The sequence below is a fragment of the Microtus ochrogaster genome, linkage group LG5 (genome assembly GCF_000317375.1).
Source record: "Microtus ochrogaster isolate Prairie Vole_2 linkage group LG5, MicOch1.0, whole genome shotgun sequence".
NCBI lineage: Eukaryota > Metazoa > Chordata > Mammalia > Rodentia > Cricetidae > Microtus > Microtus ochrogaster.
The window spans coordinates 61,149,660-61,168,545 of record NC_022031.1 but is presented as its reverse complement, the minus strand read 5'-3'; the positions used below and the strand labels follow the sequence as shown (position 1 = coordinate 61,168,545).

General features: G+C 47.0%; 1 protein-coding gene across 1 annotated transcript in view; it reads right to left on the bottom strand.

Moving 5' to 3' along the window:
* Cdh17 (cadherin 17) overlaps positions 1-18,660 on the bottom strand; it is a 40,466-nt gene extending 21,806 nt beyond the window's left edge. The window contains exons 1-9 of the mRNA XM_005362313.1: positions 18,613-18,660; positions 14,595-14,693; positions 9,118-9,249; positions 8,190-8,328; positions 6,095-6,253; positions 5,798-5,997; positions 4,316-4,447; positions 3,888-4,035; positions 383-598 (exon numbers count right to left, since the gene is read on the bottom strand). Of these exons, the coding sequence (XP_005362370.1) occupies positions 383-598; positions 3,888-4,035; positions 4,316-4,447; positions 5,798-5,997; positions 6,095-6,253; positions 8,190-8,328; positions 9,118-9,249; positions 14,595-14,693; positions 18,613-18,660 (1,273 nt within the window). The remainder of the gene's footprint in view (positions 1-382; positions 599-3,887; positions 4,036-4,315; positions 4,448-5,797; positions 5,998-6,094; positions 6,254-8,189; positions 8,329-9,117; positions 9,250-14,594; positions 14,694-18,612) is intronic.
* Between the last annotated feature and the right edge of the window lie 226 nt (positions 18,661-18,886).

Here is an 18,886-nt window from a genome sequence, read left to right as displayed (position 1 = left end):
GTGCTCCCTCCATCACGGTCAAGAACATCCCCGTCAGTGCTCCTTCCATCACGGTCAAGAACATCCCCGTCAGTGCTCCCTCCATCACGGTCAAGCCAGTGTTGCTGTCTGGTGATCTTCAAGAGTTCACAGCTTCCCTTCCATTCTTCCCAAAGGCATCTCCTTTGAGATGCTCACCAAATCCCTCTTGACTCCTGGCTCTCAAAGGACCAAAAGCAACAAAATGTTGCCTGACCCGCACCTCTAGCTCATGTAAAAACAGCCACACCTGGGTTTCTCGAATTCACAAAGGAAGCAGAGTGTTCTAGAAGCGTGAGAACGGGCTCTTGACTCTTAAGTAGAGGACTACTCACTATCTCCTAACCACGGGGGCAGCACTCACCTTTGTCGGCCACCTCTACTGTCAAGTTGTACTGAGGGTTGTCTTGCTTCTTCAAGGAGCGTTTCCCTAGCTGGACCTTTCCCTCATATTCTTCAATGAGAAAGAGTTCATCTGAGGGAACTTTGGGGGTTTGGTCTATAAGCTTGTACTTTAAAATACTGTTGACAGTGTTGGCTTCATCCATGTCGCTGGCGCTCAGGTACCCGATGCTGCTACCTGTGGAGAGGAAAGGACAGTCACTCACACCAGCTCTGTGAGGTTAACGCAGCTTCCTAGAAAACGCAGGGGACACTTTGGGGAGTGAACAAAGGCATTTAGAATTATTTTGGTTCCTCGCATTTTCTCATGGATGCTTTGTCAAACACTGCGGTGGATTAATTAAGCCAGTACTGTCAGAAAGTATTGTGGATTGAGAGGATTAACAAAAACCTGCTTTCTCCTAGTCCTAGTGGCAGGAAACCTGAAATCAAGTGTTGGCAAGGCTGCTCTCCTCCAAGCTGCTCTCCCTGGCTCTTTCTTCCTCCCTATGCATCTTCTCTCTGTACCTTGGCATCCAAATTTATCATAGGAACCCCAGTCAGATTAGATTAAGGCCGACTGTTGGGTCCTCACCTTACATGCCTGTGTGTACGTTGGCGTACATGTACATATGTGTGGATGTGGAAGTCAGAGGGCAACCTTGGCATCTGTCCTCAGAAGCTACCCGCCTTGTTTTTGTAGTTGTTTTTCTTTTGTTTTCTTTGAGACAGTAGAGGGAATTCTCTCTCTCTCTCTCTCTCTCTCTCTCTCTCTCTCTCTCTCTCCACACACACACACACACACTCCTGATATCCCACATGCCAAGGCCCTATGTATTCCATGCCCAGGGGCTCCAGAAGTCAGTGGATGTGATTCCGTGTCCCACCAGCCCTGGGAAATACTGATAGATTCTGGGGTCATCCAGATCCATGAAGTGGGAACAGGAACTATGGGTTTCCTTACACGCAGCAAGAATCCCACCTGAGGTTTATTTGAATTGAATGTCGTGTTTGAATTGGATTACACCCTTCCCTTACCTCAGTTTACCCCACTGGCTTATGCAGACTCTTAAAAGGGGTGGGTTTTAAAGGGAAGTACTGTATCTGAGCAGTGCTGGGCACCCACAGGGCACATGGCCTAAATTCAGGGACCGTCATGATTTTATCTAACAACTGAGAAAATTTTGTGGCAGCATACATCCTCCCAAGGTAAGTATCCTGACCATTTCCTCTAGGTAAGCACGTGTGATGCTAAGAACATGGTGTTGTTCTCTTCACAGGAAACTCCCATCTGCCAGAGGCAGAGTGAGGGCTGTTGACATCACAGATATCCCTTGGCAAGAGGTGGGTGGCTCTGGATGGACCAGAGTGAAAGGAGTACCCTGCCTCCGAGGGACTGAAGGAGGTGTATTGTCTATGCCCCTCACAAACTGCACACAGAAAATATATTCAGTTGATTTCTAATAGAGTTCCTTTTCCTTCAAAGACTTCCTGTTGTACTTTTACAAAACAAATTCTTACCTCTCAAGAAATAGGTAGCATCCTGAGACCTTGAACAATTTGTTTTACTAACAATGACTTCGCTGGTCTAAGAAAACTACACTATCATCTTCCCCCTTGAGATAGCCAGCCTCCAAATGGCCTTGACCCTTCTCATCTCCTGGATCGGTGCCCCGTGACTTCTGCCTTCCCATTGTGAGTGGAGCCTAGTGCCTGATCTTGATGAGATGAATGTGACCCAACTGTTGGGACATCACCTCTAAGTTCAGGTTAGAGAAACCCTGTGACTTCCACATTGCCGTTCTACCTTCCTCTCCCTCCTCCTTCCTGTCACCCTGAATCTGAGGCCCCAACTGAACTGTAATCAGATGCATGCTCATAGACACCAATGCAATGAGTGTCTGCCATTTTAAACTGCTAGATTTGGGGACAATTTGTTAGGTGGCAAAAGATAACAAATATAACATATGTGCAGCCCCATATGAAGAGAGGTGCAGTGTCACCTACAATGTTCTGTGAAGGGTTTGCCACCTTTGCTCAGCCCTGCAGGCCATCCCTGTTTCATTAGAGCAATAGTCCCACAAGTACTTGTTGGCTGATTTGTGTGACACCACTATACAGTCATCCTTACATCGACCAAAAATTTCCGAGCTATGATCCAACCCTTCCCATTGAAGCAAGAATTGCTCTAAATAAAACAAAGAAGACCTCCACAGGACACAGGACAGTAACCTCTGTGTGACATCTAACCCCGGGAGGAAAAGAATGACCACAAGGGAGGAAAACCCACTAAGCCACCAAGAGAGCAGCTGCTATGTCAAAGCTGTGGAGCAGCCACAGCAGAAGCATCCAGGACACTGGTGAGAATGTCCATTGCTAGACACATAGACGCCGCCCACGAGGAGAACAAAGTTGCCAACCTCACAAACCTAGAAAGCACACCACTCAAACACAGCCTATGCATAGACCCCGCCCACAAGGAGAGCAAAGTTGTCGATCTCACAAACCTAGAAAGCACACCACTCAAACACAGACTACTCAAGGGCTCAACTCCAAGAGGGAAACAGACAAAAGTCCCAAATCCAGGAAGAGACAATGAACTCAGAAACCTTTAACATTCTTATAGTGTTGTTCCCATACAAACTTTTTCAAATGTAGAAAGATCAAAAGGACTGTAGGGATAAGTCCCGCCCCTTAGGAGGCGTGTTCGCCTTGGGCTAATGTTTACCTATAAATCTGGTGAGCATGCTTGCAGTGCTTGCTTCTGCTTTCCTGGTCTCTGAGGAACAGTGGTTCTGTAAGTCTATTTCTCCATTAAAGCTGTATATATATATTTACAATCTGTCTGCATTCGTTTATGCCGTTACATTTTGGCACCCAACATGGGGCTCAAACCCACGACCCTGAGATTAAGAGTCTCATGCTCTACCGACTGAGCTAGCCAGGCTTAACTGGGGTTTAACTTCACTTGCCAGCTTCCTCGGTTACCATTGTCTTCTAGAATGGGAGACTCGGGGTCAGGTTGAACTTGATGTTACCTACTCATTGTGGGGTGTTGGCCCGGGGATATATAAATGATCAAGTTCTTTAGCGAGTTGGATGAGGTTTTATCTTTCTTTACAGTGAGTTGTTTAGCAGTCAAAGAAGATAACCGAAAAGAAAACCTTGCAAGGGGGACGCTCCTGGGATGCACCAGGATGTTGCTACACAGTGATGGAACTATGGGCGGTACTGAGGGTGACTGCCATTAAACAAGGGGGGGCAGGTAACAGCAGTCATAAAAGTCCCAACTGGAGGACTGGAGATCCTGCTTATTCCAAACCATTGTGCCTGCATGACTCTCCCGATACCTTCAGAGTCTGTGCTGCTCCAGCCGTGAACAGTGGCCTGCAGCAAGCAGCTACCTGATGTTCTGAGGCCAGAAAGGGCTCACAGAAGCATTGAGGACAGGTGCACAGCCTCGGACATGCACAGCTCTCGTCTCTTACCCACTATTTCGTTCTCCTGGACTTCAAACACAGTCATAGCCGGACATATTGGTGGGTTGTCATTAATGTCAACAACTTTCACATGAACTTCCACAGGGTATGCAAGTAGTTTTCCACTCTCGTCCTTGGCAGTTGCATAGAAAAGGTGCTGCAATACCAAGGTCAGAATTAAGACTCCTCCCCATCCACTTTAATAGGAAGAGGAGATGATGCTTCATTCACCCCCACCGGCATTACTGTCAATGAGAAGTGGGGGGAGGGGAGGGGATGGAATGGGCTGGGCTTGTGGGAAAGTTAGCCAATCTCTGAGAGCCCATAACTTCTAGGGTCTAGAGCATGGGTTTTTCAGTGCACAATTAACTTTGTCCTCAACTGTGAGCAGACGTAAGATTTGTCTCGTCCCCTGCCAGACTTTCCCTCTTACTCACTGATTCCTTTTCCTCTCGGTCCAAGGGCTGAGTCACATAAATATTTCCTTCCTGGTCAATGGAGAATGGGAAGTGCGGCAGCTTCTCCTTGTTGACTAAGGAATAATAAGCCCCCGGATCATTCCACTGCACCTGTGTGGCCAACGTGCACGGTGAGCAAAGAGGTGTACGGGCAAGCACACCGAGAAGGGATGCAAACAGCTTCTCGGGTCTCACTTCAGAACACTCGCAACTCTGTCCGCATGTCAGTGATGTCTTAGGACAGCTGAGTTGAGCTTTTACAATTCTTCAACCCAAACTAATTTTAAAAACAAGCAGACAAGGGAATTCTTCCCTCCATGAAAGAATCCTTGCAAACGCATGGAAGCATCTGTGGGTTGTTTTCTTCTGGAACTCTGACTGGATGTACCATCCATTTGTGAAGCAAAGCGTACTTCACAGCTGGAGTGCTGGAAGACTAAACCGTGATGCATGCTGAGCTGCTAGAATCCACAGATAAGATGAGTTAAGACCATAGAAGATGCCTTAGACCAGGGGTTCTCTACCTCCTGGTGCTGTGACCCTTCAATATGGATCCACGTGTTGTGGAGACCCCAACCATAAAATTATTCTCGTTGTTACTTCAAAACTGTAATTTTGCTATTGCTATAAACTGTGATGTAAACATCTGATAAGCAGGATATCTGATGTGTGCCCCCTGTGAAAGGGTAATTCAACCCCCAGAGGAGTCTCGACCCACAGGTTGAGAACTACTGTCTTAGACTCTTCATTCATTTTGTAGAGACACGTGCATAAACGAGGTGCATATCTGCAAATATTTAAGTCTGGAAGACTTCAGGAATAAAAATAACTGCTAATCCCCAGAGTTATTTTATAAACAACAAAAAAAGTACTTTTTTTAAGACAGGGTTTCTCTGTAGCTTTGTAGCCTGTCCTTTAACTCGCTCTTGTAGACCAGGCTGGCCTAGAACTCACAGAGATCAGCCTGCCTCTGCCTTCCGAGTGCTGGGATTAAAGGCGTGCGCCACCACCGCCCGGCTAAAAACAAAAGTACTCTTATAGTAGGACCTTTTACGTAGACAGTGCCTGCTTCTCTGACATTGACAACACACACTGAGAGTTTCCCACATGCCACAGAGCCCACTACAAAGCAGTCCTATTTCACACTACTTATATGAACAATAAAACACTACATCTCCTTCTAAAGTGAGTATGAGTTAAGTCTCCTTTCTGACTGTGTGTGTGTGTGTGTGTGTGTGTGTGTGTGTGTGTGTGTGTGTGCGCGTGTGTGTGCGTGCGTGTGTTTCCTGCCGGTGATGATAAACTCCAGAGATGTAGGGCCTTGGCTACTTAATTTTCTTTGTAATTACATGATGTAAAATGTATCTAGTCAAACAACAAGAAGACAGTGAGGAAAGGTCTGTTCACCACAAGGTATGGATCACCATCAGCAGTTAGCTGTTGATGTCCTCTGGACGCTACCTGGGTGATTTTGATGGGGTGTGGCTCCGTTGAGTTTTCGGTAATCTCCACCTGTTCCGGTGCTTTCCAGATGTTCTCCCTCACAGTGATGTCCACAGATGTGGTGTGACTGAAGGAATTCTCATCTTGGCCCCCCATGTCCTTCACGGAGACCACCAGGTTGTAGAAAGAGTTCTTAGCTGGATCCAGTTCCTGGGATCCTAAAGTAAGTAGAGGAGGAGAAGAAGAAAGGATGCATCTCCGAAGGTGGCAGGCCTTCCCCTGACTGAGATTCGTGAGGGGCTGGCCTTGACTTACCTTCTTGGGTGAGCGATATTGCTCCAGTTTTGTTGTTGATCTGAAAGTACATGACATTGTTGACCAAGGGAAGCTGAATGACAATTTGATAAAAAAGCTGGCCATTGAGAGTGTTTGGATCATCCAGGTCTGTGGCGTTGACATACATGAAAGGCTTTCCTGGTGAGAAAGCACACACAGAGAAAGAGAATTAAAGCCTAAACCGTCTGTATCTAATTTTGCCTCCTGAGATGCAGAGATCAAACGGGAGGAAATGCTCGAGTTCCTAAGAGTGGTGACATTAATCTTCATGTGGCTCCCTCTCCCTGCAGTAGGGTTTCCTCAGAGTATGGTCCAGAAGCCTACAGGAGTCCCTGGGCATAGTTCAAGATGTTTATGATGTTAGAAATCACATGTGAGAAAGACCCGTTTAAGAACAAGATGATTTGATAGGTTTTAATGTAAAATAGAACAAAATAGATTTATTAATGAGGGCTAATCATCTATAAGAAACATTCACTTTCAAGTTTCGGTATTAAATCAAAGAATGTCCACGATATCTGAAATAAATTTTTTCCTAAACTACAGATCTGTATGAGGCTAACTTTTGTCACGTATGACTTCAACAGGAATAGCATATGGGAACAGCATGAATGTAGAAACACACCATTAACCCAATTGTTTTTATTCATCCAGACATTAAAAAAATTTGCAAAGATTCAAACAATGTCATTTTTTTCACCAAATTATTTTGTCTTGAAAAATACATTTTCTTTAAACTCTCTGTGTTCTTTTTAATTATTTAATAAAAAAGTGTTTTTGTTTCCAGGCAGTAAGTGCGGGCAGATGTCAGGCAGTGCTGCACTGGACTCCCCGTGTGAGAGCGTAATTTTGAATTTTCAGAAATTTTTGAGCTGATTACTTTTAAATTTTTATAAACTTGCTTATAAAATGGTGCAAATAAAAATATCATACACTAAAACTAACTAGACCCAAAGTCTATAAAACTCATTTATTGATAGCACCAATAATTTGGAAAAGGACAGGGTAGAGGATTTGTATCATGAAGCCTTGCAAATGCCACAAACCACTCTCCTCTCACTCACCCTGGGAGAGGCAGCCACTAAACATTGGACCAGGAAACCACGAGGTGTAACTCATGGGTCCAAAGGTTTGTGTGAGTTCCCCCCGACTGGTAGTGAACACAGAAGTCCTGAGCCACCAAATTTTGAAAATTAATTCTCTAGAAGATTTGATTCTTAGATAAAAGGGATGTTACTGTCTGGAAGATTCTGGTGTAACAAAGTTTGCATGTGTGAGTCGTTGGTGTGCCATCCAGAGACAAGGGACGGGGACTGCACAGCTATCCCTGAATGGATACTCGTGGGTACTGAAGATTGAGAAAAGGAGAAGATATTGAGGACGCAAATGGTTAACTGATAGGAGTTGATGGAGCTATCAAACGGAGTGGGCCACAGCTGGGGACAGCCATAAGAAAAGGAACCTTCAGCAGCCCTAAGCATCCCACAAGCTGTGGAGGAGCAAGCTCATCTTTTCGGACAATTCTCGGGTATTCTAGGGCTGTATGGCGTTTGAAAGTCGGCTAAAGAGGGATGTTTTTGCCCCCTCTCAGTACGTTTGGCAAGCTCTGGAGATTCTTGAGGATTTACTTTGTTTTTATTATGCGGGGAGGGTGAGCATGTGTGCACAAATGTGGCTGCCCATGAGGCCAGAAGGCACTGGACCCCCTGGAGCTAGTTACAGGCGATTGTGAGACACCCAGCATGAGGGCTTGGAACTCAGCACAGGTCCTCTGAAGAGCAGCCGGGGCCTTCTCTGAGCCATCTCTCCAGCCCTCCTGCAGACATTTTTATTGTCACAGTGCAGAGTGGGGGGTGTTTCTGCCATCCTGCTGTACACAAGCTTCAGCAGGACCAAGGATGGCACTCTGGTCCAGAGCAAGAGGTACAATCACACAACACTCAGATCGCCACAGAATGGGCATAAGGCAGGAGGTTCTTGAGGAGGGATAGTGGCAACTGTCAGTCACACAACCCCGCTCTTCAATCATGCCCTTTCATCGGTACGCAGACATAGTCAGGCTCCTGTCTATTACCTGGACGAGAGTTCTGCCTCACCGAGCCTTCATATTTTGACTGGAGAAATGTAGGTCGGTTGTCGTTGATGTCCTTGACTTCTATGGTGATGGGAACTGGGCCCTCCACTATTTTTCCTTGAGAATCCAGGGCTGCAAGCTGTTGTTGAAGAAAAGAAAACTGCCTTAGTGTCCCTGGGCTTCAGATCACGTGCCTAGAATCACTCCCAGGACCAATGGTCTGGTGACTGCAGAAGAGAAGAACCCACAAAAGCCCACAATGTGTGCTGCTAAAATAGGGGTCCGATCAGTTCAGTCAGCCTGAGGATGGCAGCGGCTTTCCAGCCGCGATGGTCCTGGACCCAGGGCACATCCTGCTATAGAAAATGGTGTGCCATGACTCCTCAGAGCTGGTTCAGTGGTCAGCGCACAGAACCGTGGCAGAAGGTGACAGACCACTGCCGGCCTGTTCTTTTTCAGTTATCTCTCTGCCATCCCGCCATTCAGACAATCACTGGGAGGCTCTGGGGAAAGGGAAGGAAGGGTATTTCCAGTAGGCCTGACTGTCCATTCCTCTTGCATTCTGGGGCCCCAATGGCTCTGCCCAGCATTGATGCTGTCTTCATTGTGGGTGTGGATCCCACACCACAGCCACAGGCTAAGCGCCAGGGCATATCAGAGGCTTATCGCTGGGGTTCAGCCCCAGGACCTGAATGAGTAAGGTCATCTGAGGACTTTGGCCCTGTAAATTGGATTACTCTAGTCAAAAAGCCACACCCCTCTGTAGTTGGTTTTAAGGCAGAATGGGAGGAAAGAAGGGAGAGAGGGAGGGTGTGAGGGAGGAAGGAAGGTCATATGAGGACTGCACAGTTTGCCCATAACTTCAGGAGGTGCTGGGGGGCTCCAGCAGCACGGGTGCTAAAGATCCAGGGCGCTGGCCTCAGCTCACCTGGAGGTGATGAACAGCCCTGGTTTCTCTGTCCAGGGCTTTGGTGCAATACAGAAGTCCATCTTCTATCATAAAGATACCATCTGTCTCCCCAGTTAGCTCAAACTTCGCAGCTGGACTGTTGGCCTTAAACTGAGAAAAAGAAAAACACCGATTAGACCCTGAGGGAACAGATGCTCTCGAATCTGCAGAAAGTCGCTGGTTTCAGTATTTTATTTATACAAACGCTGAATAAGAAGCCTCGGGCCCTTTACAAGGGTGTATGCCGAAAGCGTGCTGTGCATTCCTTACGTAGTGTTCAGAACACGTTTCTCCCAGGAAACGATCGCACTATTCAACGTTGCGCAGAAAGGTTGCCTTGTCCACTGAGTGTCTGAGAGCTATGATGTTACCAGAATCTAAAACCATCTCTGCTAATGCGGCCTTATTGCTGGAACAAGAGGATGTCATTTAGCTCTTTCCAAGTCGTGACCAAGATGGAGATGCAAGGTAAAGTTAAGGAAAACAATCCCGTTCTCACGGTGACTTCTTATGATGTGGAAAAACTGATCAGCTGTCAGCCACTACTCATGAAGTAGTCGTAGCTCCTTTCAGGGCGGTAGCTAAAAAGTAGGAATTTTACATAAAACTAAGAATATATAAAAGTTGCCCAACTTCATTAATAATTTTAAGTATACCTCATAGGTATCAGACTATAAAGAAATACATATATTATTGATGGAGTGTAATTTATATAACCTCTCTGGAAATGACATGAGGCTCAAAATATATTCTTTGGAGGTAAACAATGCTATAAAAAGTTTACCTTGGAATTTTTAAACATGAATTATATACTTAGTCTGCAGCAAACAACTGTGTGGCATCAACTAAGTAACTGCTGCATGTTGTAAATATAAAACTGTTCCTGGGGAAGCTGTGACATTGGACTCACTAAGGATCTTAAGTTTTAGATCCAGAGGCAAGGGAAGCCATCTCTAGAGGACTAGGAAAAGCATTAAAACAACATCTTACCAAACAGGGAATACTGACACAAGTTTGTTTTTTTAAAAAAAAAAAATAGGAATTCTGGACTTGAAGGAATAAAAATTGGAGGGAGACTGAAAGAATATTTGACCTAGTAGAAAAACTAGAGAACTCGAAAATGGATAATTATCTACCTTAATTTCAAAAAAGAAAGCAACAATATCAACAAAAATGAATATCTGGAAAGGCCAGCAGGGCACCACCAAGCAAGTGCACACGCGTGTGTAAGAGTCCCAAGTGGGGGCAGCGAGTGAAGGAAGACCTGAGATTGTCTAAACTCCCAAGTGTGAAGAAAACGCCCACAGACGTGTCTCAGGACCCAGTGAACTCTGGAAGCTGAAACCAAAGTCGTGTGGTCCTAGATCACCACGATCAAGTCTTTGAAAGACAAAGGATCTCGGAAACAGCAGGAAGAACTCTAGCAAATTGAGGACACCTGACACACAAGAACTTCTCAGTGAAATGAAAGAGTTCCTTAGTCAAGTCCACACTCCAAATGCTACAGGAAGATTGGTGAGCAAGGCTTCTGCTCCAATAAAAGAATTCTTCAAAGTGAGGGCAGAGTGAAGCCATGAAATCAGACAAAACAGAGCTTAAGGCATTTGCTGTTACAGATCAAAGGGAGAGCTAGGCAGGGCGGCTCACACCTATAATCTCAGCACTGGTGAAGTCAAGGCAAAAATGATTGCCACGAGCTTGCTAACCTGGGCTACATAGTGAGTTACGGATAGCCAGAGCTACAGAATGAGATCCTGTTCAAAGGGAAAAATGATACACAGCTAGTATACCAGAAAACTGTAGCTATGGCAAACATTTACATGTCTGATGACGGCTGCTAAAATGCATCAGAGACTGAGCTGACAGAAATAGTGAGAATAGCGAAACTGTCATCACCGACAATTTCAAAACTTCACTTTCAATAATGTATAGAACAAGCAGAGAATTGACAAGGAAATACAGTCTCGAATAACACCGCAGACAGCCTTGAAGCTTACAGACACCAGCAGAGTACTCCATCCGACAAAAGCAAACCATAGAGAATATTCTCCAGGGTAAATCCTATGCCAGGTGATACAATCTTGATAGTATCGCATGGGAAACAGAGTTTCAGCAGATGGATGTGGAGAAGCATCAGCATTTTTGCACTGACTTAAGCAGGGTCCTATTGCTCCTCACTGGACTACTGGTCACCCAAGACCCTCCCACTCTTCCTCTTCAGCCTGTGCTCATCGGGATCACAGAGTTAGCCTGTACCATCACAATATATGTAGGGAACACCTTCCCAACGAACACAGGATGACGGGCCAATCTAATCTATGCTGAGTCAGCAGCTTGCAGACTTTGTGTTCCCCAGCTTCCATGCTCAGCTCTGGGCTGCCTGTCACCGTGTTCTTGCTCAACAAACATCTCTACCATCTGAACCCTGCTGACTCACTGACCGCTCCCTTCTATACCTTCTGACTCCAGCACTCAGTTCAGAGATGCTGAAACCATCCTGGTCACCCACTACCATCTTCCTTGAAAAATCAATTCTGCAAATGGTATTTGAATTGGTACATATTATATATAGTAATTGATTCAATGTATGTGAATGTATATATATATGTATGTGTGTGTCAAATATATATATATACATATATATGTATACTTGTGCATGACAAATATTTGTGTTGTTTGTCAACTTCAAAGCTCATCACTTTTTTCCACTGCCCTTTGACCTCCAGCCTCTCGTCAGATTGTCCCACACACGGCTTTGAGTTTCACTTCCTCTGCTGACCACGAAGCTCACAGGGTAGGAGCTCTTTGGTGCTCCTGTCGTGTGGAAAGGGGCTTTGTGTACAATAGACGTTCTGCTTACACTGAATTTTAAAAATGAACAAAATGCCTAATGTGCAAATGTCTCATCAGATCATAGAGTACTGTAGGCGAAGGAATTGAGTACAGATGTTAGGGGACCCTAACCTGTGCTCCCTTCCCTGGCAGGGTGGAAAATGAGGAAGCCATGTGCTGCAGACCCCTGCCTTCTCCCCAGCTCTGTCCAGCTTGCAGCCAGAGGAGGGATCTTTCTGACCAGAGACTTTAGTCAAGCCCATTTGTGATGTGTGGGATACTGATGAATTGTCATTATGCTGTTTAAGCTTGTTGAGCACGGACTCTGGGAGCAAGGAGGGTTCCTGTCCCAGATACCAGCATGTTTATGTCAAGTGTCCTCAAGATCCGTCAGAAATGAGCTGGCCTCTTGACTCTGTGACAAGGAGGCAGAAGGAGAGCGGAATAGCACAAGAGTCAAAACTCTGTGTCCTGGAGAAAGGCTAAGAGCCAAGCTGTTCCCACCCAAGGTCACTACTGTTTGTCCCACGTTATAAAGATGTTTGCATGGGGAGAGAAGACAGAGCCCATCTGTAGAGAGAAGACTCTGCCTGGACCTTCTGATGCGCTTCCAGGGTGTTTCAGTGTCCTGAGGAGCTTCGGTTCCTCGCTCAACCTTCAGGTCAACCCTCAATCTGATGCTGTGTGCATGGGTGGTATGTGTGTGTGTATGTGCATGTGTATATGGTTTTGTGTTCGTGTTCTCATATGTGTGTGTGTGTGTGTGTGTGTGTGTGTGTGTTAAGAGTTCAATATCAGGAGTCTCTCTTACTATTCACATTATCTCAATGATGCATGTTGTGTGTGGTACATGAACATGAGTGTGTATGTATGCGTACAGTGTGCATGCCCCTGTGCACACACAAGAAAGCTAGGGAAGAACATTGGGTGCCTTTGCCTGTTGCGCTCTGCCTTACTGCCTTGGGATAGTCTCTCACTGATCCAGAACTTGCTATCTGGGGCAGGCTGGCCAGTCAGTGAAATCTCAGGATCTGCCTCCCTCTTCCCCCAATCTAGGGTTACATGCACCTGTGACCATGTCCAGTTTTTTATGTGGGTGCTAGGATTTCAAATCCAGGTCTTCGTGCTGGCAGAACAAGTGCCCTTACCCCTAAACCCATCTTCCTATGCCCCCTACACTCTATTTTTCAAGACAGAGTCTCTCTCTGAACCTAGAACTCACAGACTTGGCAAGACTAGCTGGGCCAGCAAACCCCAGGGATTGTCCCAGCTCTATCTCTCCGGTGATGGCGTTGTAGGGATGAGCTGCTCCGCCTGGCTTTGTCTGTGTGTGGCTGCTGAGGATCCAAACTCAGGTCCTCCTGCTTCTGTGGCGAGCACTCTGTTTTATCAACTGAGCCGTCTTCCTGGCCCCTGCTGCTTTCCATGGGAACCTACTCACCTCTCAGGACTATGGCTTGACTATGAACCACCTGCCCCAAAGGCTCATGTGCCGAAGCCTGGTCCCCAGCTCGGGGTGCTGATTGTGAGGGTGTGAACATCATTAGCAGACTAAGTCATCAGTGAGCTCATTTGGGGAAGTGGGGACTCAGAGGAATGGGTCACTGGGAGGTGACCTCTAGAGTACACAGGTCATCGCTGGGCCCTCCCTGCTGCCTCTGCTTCCCTCCCCCACAGGCCAAGCAGTTTTCCTCCACAGTGCCCTACCTTGCCACGGGTCCAGAAAATGGAGCCAAGTTACCAGGGACTCAAGATTACCTTGAGTCAAAATCTGTTCTCCCCTGAGCCATTTGCCTTCCACCCTCTAGCTGGTCGCCATTGTTGTTTGAAAGTGAAATGCTGCCCAAGGGCTCATGTATCAAATTCATGATTGTGAGGACTGTAGAGCAATTCCAGGAGGTAGAGATCAGTGGGGGAAGGGCATCACTGGGCCCCTAGGATGAGGCTTTGAGGTTTTACAGCCTGATCCCACTTCCTGATTTCTCTGCTTACAGAGTGATGCGCTGTGACTATCTCAATCCTCCTCCACGTCTTCCGTACCATGATGGCTATGTCCTCTCCCGCACTGTGAGCCCAAACACACCCTTGCTGCCTGCACTGCCAGGGCATTTGTCACAACAGAAAACGAAATGAAAAGTGCCACTGTGGCAGAAAAGATGAATAACCCGTCCAGAATGGCCCGGGCAACCCACAAGCCAGGACATCAGCCTGCGTGCAGAAGAGGTGGATGGGGGGCACACCAGGCTATGGCCGCACAGTGACGACCCGCCTTCAAACATCTCATGGGCCAGGCTCATTGTGCAGATGTCCTACTGGTCAAAAGGCCAGCACCGCCCCAAATCAGTACCTTTTCCACTCAGGGCAGAGGTAGAACCACAAAGCCAACTCCCCTGTGATAGGAACAGAAGATCTGGCCGCAGGTACAATTAAGGAAGCCTGTGTGAGGATGCCGGATCCAACTCACAGGTCGCTCTACCCACCCTCCTCTGCAACTCAGCTCCCAAAGTCACCACTGATAAGCGCTGCCAGCCTCCATGTTACTCCCCGATGTTCCGGAGAGCTGGGAACAAAGGTCCACTGTGGGCAGAAAAAGCCGAGGTGGCAAAGATCAAACGCAGCTTTACCTGGAAGATGATTTGGTTTGATTCTTGGCCTTCAAAAATAGAGAAAGTCATGGGCTTCAGGGGACCGCTGAACTTCCCCTCTTGGCCATGGCTGCCCGCCTGTTAATAAAGAAAGAAAAAATGAGTGCTTACTGTGAGTGTATGGGGGTCACCTGGGGTTTTATTAGGGGACTGTCCTACCCTGTCACAGTAATCTGCCAGGAACTTCCCGTTGCCTTTTCCCATTTAACCAGGAGAGCTGCCATCCCATGGGGAAGAATCTCAACTTCCATGTTACCAAGGAGACTTCCAAGAATGAAGCCCAGAGGGCAGCATGGGTGTGAGAGGGACTTAGCACTTTGACCTAACTTAAGTCTGTGGCCTCCCAGGAGCTACTCCCACGGCTCTGCCAGCTTTTTGGAACACCTCCCACCACGTCCAATATTCTCTGACAACGTTTGTGCCACAATCCCAGCATCCTGAATGGAGTTTGTAGTCATCTCAAAGACAGTTGAGTTTTAAGGGGGAGGGGTATTAGATAGTTTAGCATAATGGTCACTTGGCACAGGGTCGCATGGCAAATTCTAGTCAAATGGGAACTGCGGTGTTCAGGAAAGCTTAAAGCGAGCTCACAATTGACCAGCACTTTATGTTCATTTAAAAAATAATAAAATCAAAAAGTGTTTACTTCAAACAGTGGTCCCTCATGGTTCTAAAGTCCAAAGACCTCAGGAATCTTAGCAGCCTTCAGAGTCACTGGAATCCAGGCCAGGAGGGTAAGGAAAGTCTACTGTTGCTCAGCTGGTATTCACGGGAGTCTGTGCTAAACGCTTTAACCCTGGACATGACCCGACCTACTGGGGAAGGGTAGTGCAGCGAGCCATGTAGGCATGGAAAAGTTGTGTGCCCACAGAGGAACTAGAAGCTGGATTTGAACCTATAACTCCAGAACCAGCCTTCTCAACCCTAGGGGGTGAAAAGGTGTTGGGAGGGAAGCTGGCTGTAGCAGGCAGGGCCTGAAGGTGTGATTCCCACCATTCCAAACCCTGGAGCATCTTCCAAGGCCAAAGGGACATCACCACTGTCCCTTACTACAGCTCCTGAAGGGACATGGGGGCAGAGTAGAGCGGGTAGAGAGGCAATCAGTCTTACACCCAAGACCAAATTTCAGGGTCCTAGTCCGGCTGCTGGCGTCTCCTTCCTAGGTGCTGTCTGGGCCTCCATTGTATGGTGAGCTGAGCTGGGTTAAGTTAGAGTCAGGCACATTCATGACAAGTTTTGAAGTGAAGACCATTCGTTTCCCCTTCTTCAGGGAGAAGAAGTGGTTGCTTGCCACCAAGCTACTTCCTCCTGGGAATAACCCAGTCAGCGCCCAAGGGAGGGAGGGGGGGTCCTGAACTGCATCTCAGCCACCAGATGTTGACTAGTTGACGCTGCTGGTCTTATTTTACAAAGGCAAACGAAAGCAAGGGCCTTAAATTTTGCTTCTCTGGCAGTTTCTCTGACAAGCTGCCCTTAGCCACCGCCAGTCTCTTTGCTGCCTCCCACCACAGACAGAGGAAAGTCAAGCATTCCTCATGGAAGCTGAGTCCCATACTTCCTGTTCCTGACAGGAATGGGGAGGTGGGGAGGGAGATGAAGAGGCTAGGTGTTCATTTCCTGGTGGGAAGGACAGATATGGCTGGCATTTTTGCCCGGCCCTGTGGTCCTCTGAGAGGCAATTGGCTTTGGATCTGCTACTGGAGCAGTCACCCTGAGCTGTGAGGAGACAAACCAGATAAAACGATAGGGGCCCAAGGAGAAAAGCATCCCGCCTCTGATATACCAGGTGTGGTTGGCCCTGCCCTGAATGTACCACTAGGACCTCCTGCTTCTATGAGAAATAACCCTCCATTTATTTAAGCCCAATTTCCTGTTATTTGCAGCTAAAAGCATCTTTAACTTCCACAATAATTTTCTAGACTTTCAGCCGCCTCCTCCTCTATGAGATTTCGGAACCTTTCCCTCCTTCTCAGGTCTCCTCCAGCCCCATTACTAGGGAAGGTGAAGCAGGCAGGAGGACAGGGAGGGCACAGCTGTCCGCTGTCACCTCGGTGGGCCTAAGACAAGGGGAGCATTTTTTTCCTGCGGCTCTCTCAGCAAGCTCCGAGGCTCCACTCAGACCACCCAGCAAGCAATCAGCCTTGCAATTACCCACACCAGTGGAAACTTCATTAGCCCACAGAGCTCACAGGCCGGGTTCTGTTTCCCACATACGGACCAGCTAGCACACTGCAGGGAAGGAGAGCCAGGTCCAGGGTTCAAAGTCGCATCCTTGTATCGGAGCAGCAAATCTGCCTTCCCTCCCATTAATATGACTATTGGGGCCATAAAGATTTCAAAATGAATGTGTACATTATGAGTCAACAAACCACACCGCCAAGCTGAGATGCACGGCCTGGTGGAAGCGGCAAAAGCACAAGACAGCTTTCATCCCGAAGGAGAAACGCAAGTCACCTCAGACACCAACAAAGTATCGCCATCCAGTGTGATGCTCTCTCCGAACTCAATGCTGCTTCCTAATTCGTAACATGTGATTCATTTCCAGCCCAGCTCCCAGCTCTGCCTTAGGTGCTGAGGCTGCAAAGGCAGCTAAAATGACCTCCTTCAGCAGGAAGGTCAGGGTCCATGTGGCCGTAGGTGCTGGACGTTGAAATGTCGTGATGCTGATGGCTGGTACCTATTCAGTGCTTAGGCCGCTCTGCTCTTTGATCCAAATGCTGAGATTAAACCCATTCCAAAGGACAGAAAACTGAGGTTTAATATCCAAAGTGACTCAGTCCATTTCATATCATGGACAAATGGCAGCCATGAATTTGAAGCTGGCTCATATTTTACTGCCCCGCTATGATAATGTGGGTAGAAAAGGACGTTTGAAAAGCTATGAAGAACAGGGTCAGACAACGGGGTTTGGTGTGACCTTGAGACTTCTCCTGGGGACTGAGCAGTGGTCCCCATCTCAACCTTGAAGGAGGTCCTGGAAAGCTCTCGTGGTTCTATTTCACAATGTAAAAAAACTAGGCATGGGGGAGTGCTGGAAAGACGTATGTACATGTGTTAAAATGTGCATCTGCATTATGTATAATGTATGTAAGTAAAACCATTAAACATTCAAACTATATAGGCCGTAGGAGGCATTTGAAGTCTCAAAATTTGATTTATTGGTTTGAGGTGCCAGAAAAAAGGAAGAAAAATTTTAGGTGTAGCAATCTAAAATTTCCTTTTATGGAAGAAGAAAAAAAAAAAGCAAAAGTGCCCCAAAAATCGTGGCTCATGAGACAGTGAAACTTTGGACAGCCTTCTGAACCTCAGGGACCTTGCGAGTAAGGCAGAGACCATCTCCTGCTGTCTCCCAAGCTCAATGGTTGAGGCCTGGCTTCCTTTCAGTTACACACCCAAAGCCTGTCAGACAATAACAACAGCACAAGACATGGCTAAAAAAAGGCTTAACTAGGAACCTCTGAGCCACTTAGGAAAATAAAAATACAGCACATAGAAACATAAAAACGGGGGGGGGGGGGGGATAATTTTTTGATGTGTTTCTGTGACTCGTTTTCACGGTTGTTTAAAGACTAGGTGACAGACTGGTAGACACATGGCTGCCATTCCAATCTGCAGGCAGAGGCAATGGTGAAGGGTGTGTCAGGTTTAAACTCTGGGCTGTAGCTCAGTGATGCTTGTCTGTGTACTAGGGCCTGGGTTTGGGCCTCAGTGTCATAAAAATAAACCAATAAAGCCACAAACATTGAGCTAAGCCATGCCCATGGCAGGGTTTATTGGCTTCTAAGAAGTGAGGCTATCGTGTCCCCATCAGTGATGGGCAGCCATGGGGTTTGTAGACCCTTTCTTAGACACAGCCTGTGAGAACATATCACACCCACTCTATACGATGACTTAATTTTGATAGGTTACCTTTAAAAAAAGCAGGGATGACTGTTCTTTACATGGTGTGGAGCAGAAGGACGTCAGAAAACATCCTAAGAACTCCCTTTGTGCTTACCAAATAAAGTGTGAGAAGACACAGGAAGTGGAGCCAGGTGGAGGCCATCTTGCTATCTTCTCTTGGACTCCTGGGAGGGAAACAGAGATAAAGGACGTTAGCTACCAGACTGTCAAATCATATCTATACAACACTCAGAATCTTCGGGGGATATCCTGTCATCAGCCTAGCAAAAAAGGATCCCAAGAGGCCAGCTCTCCACTGTGTGGAATGACCACTCTTCCAGAAACTTCTCTAGCCCTGTCCAAAGCAATACACCAGCCAATGCCCCAGA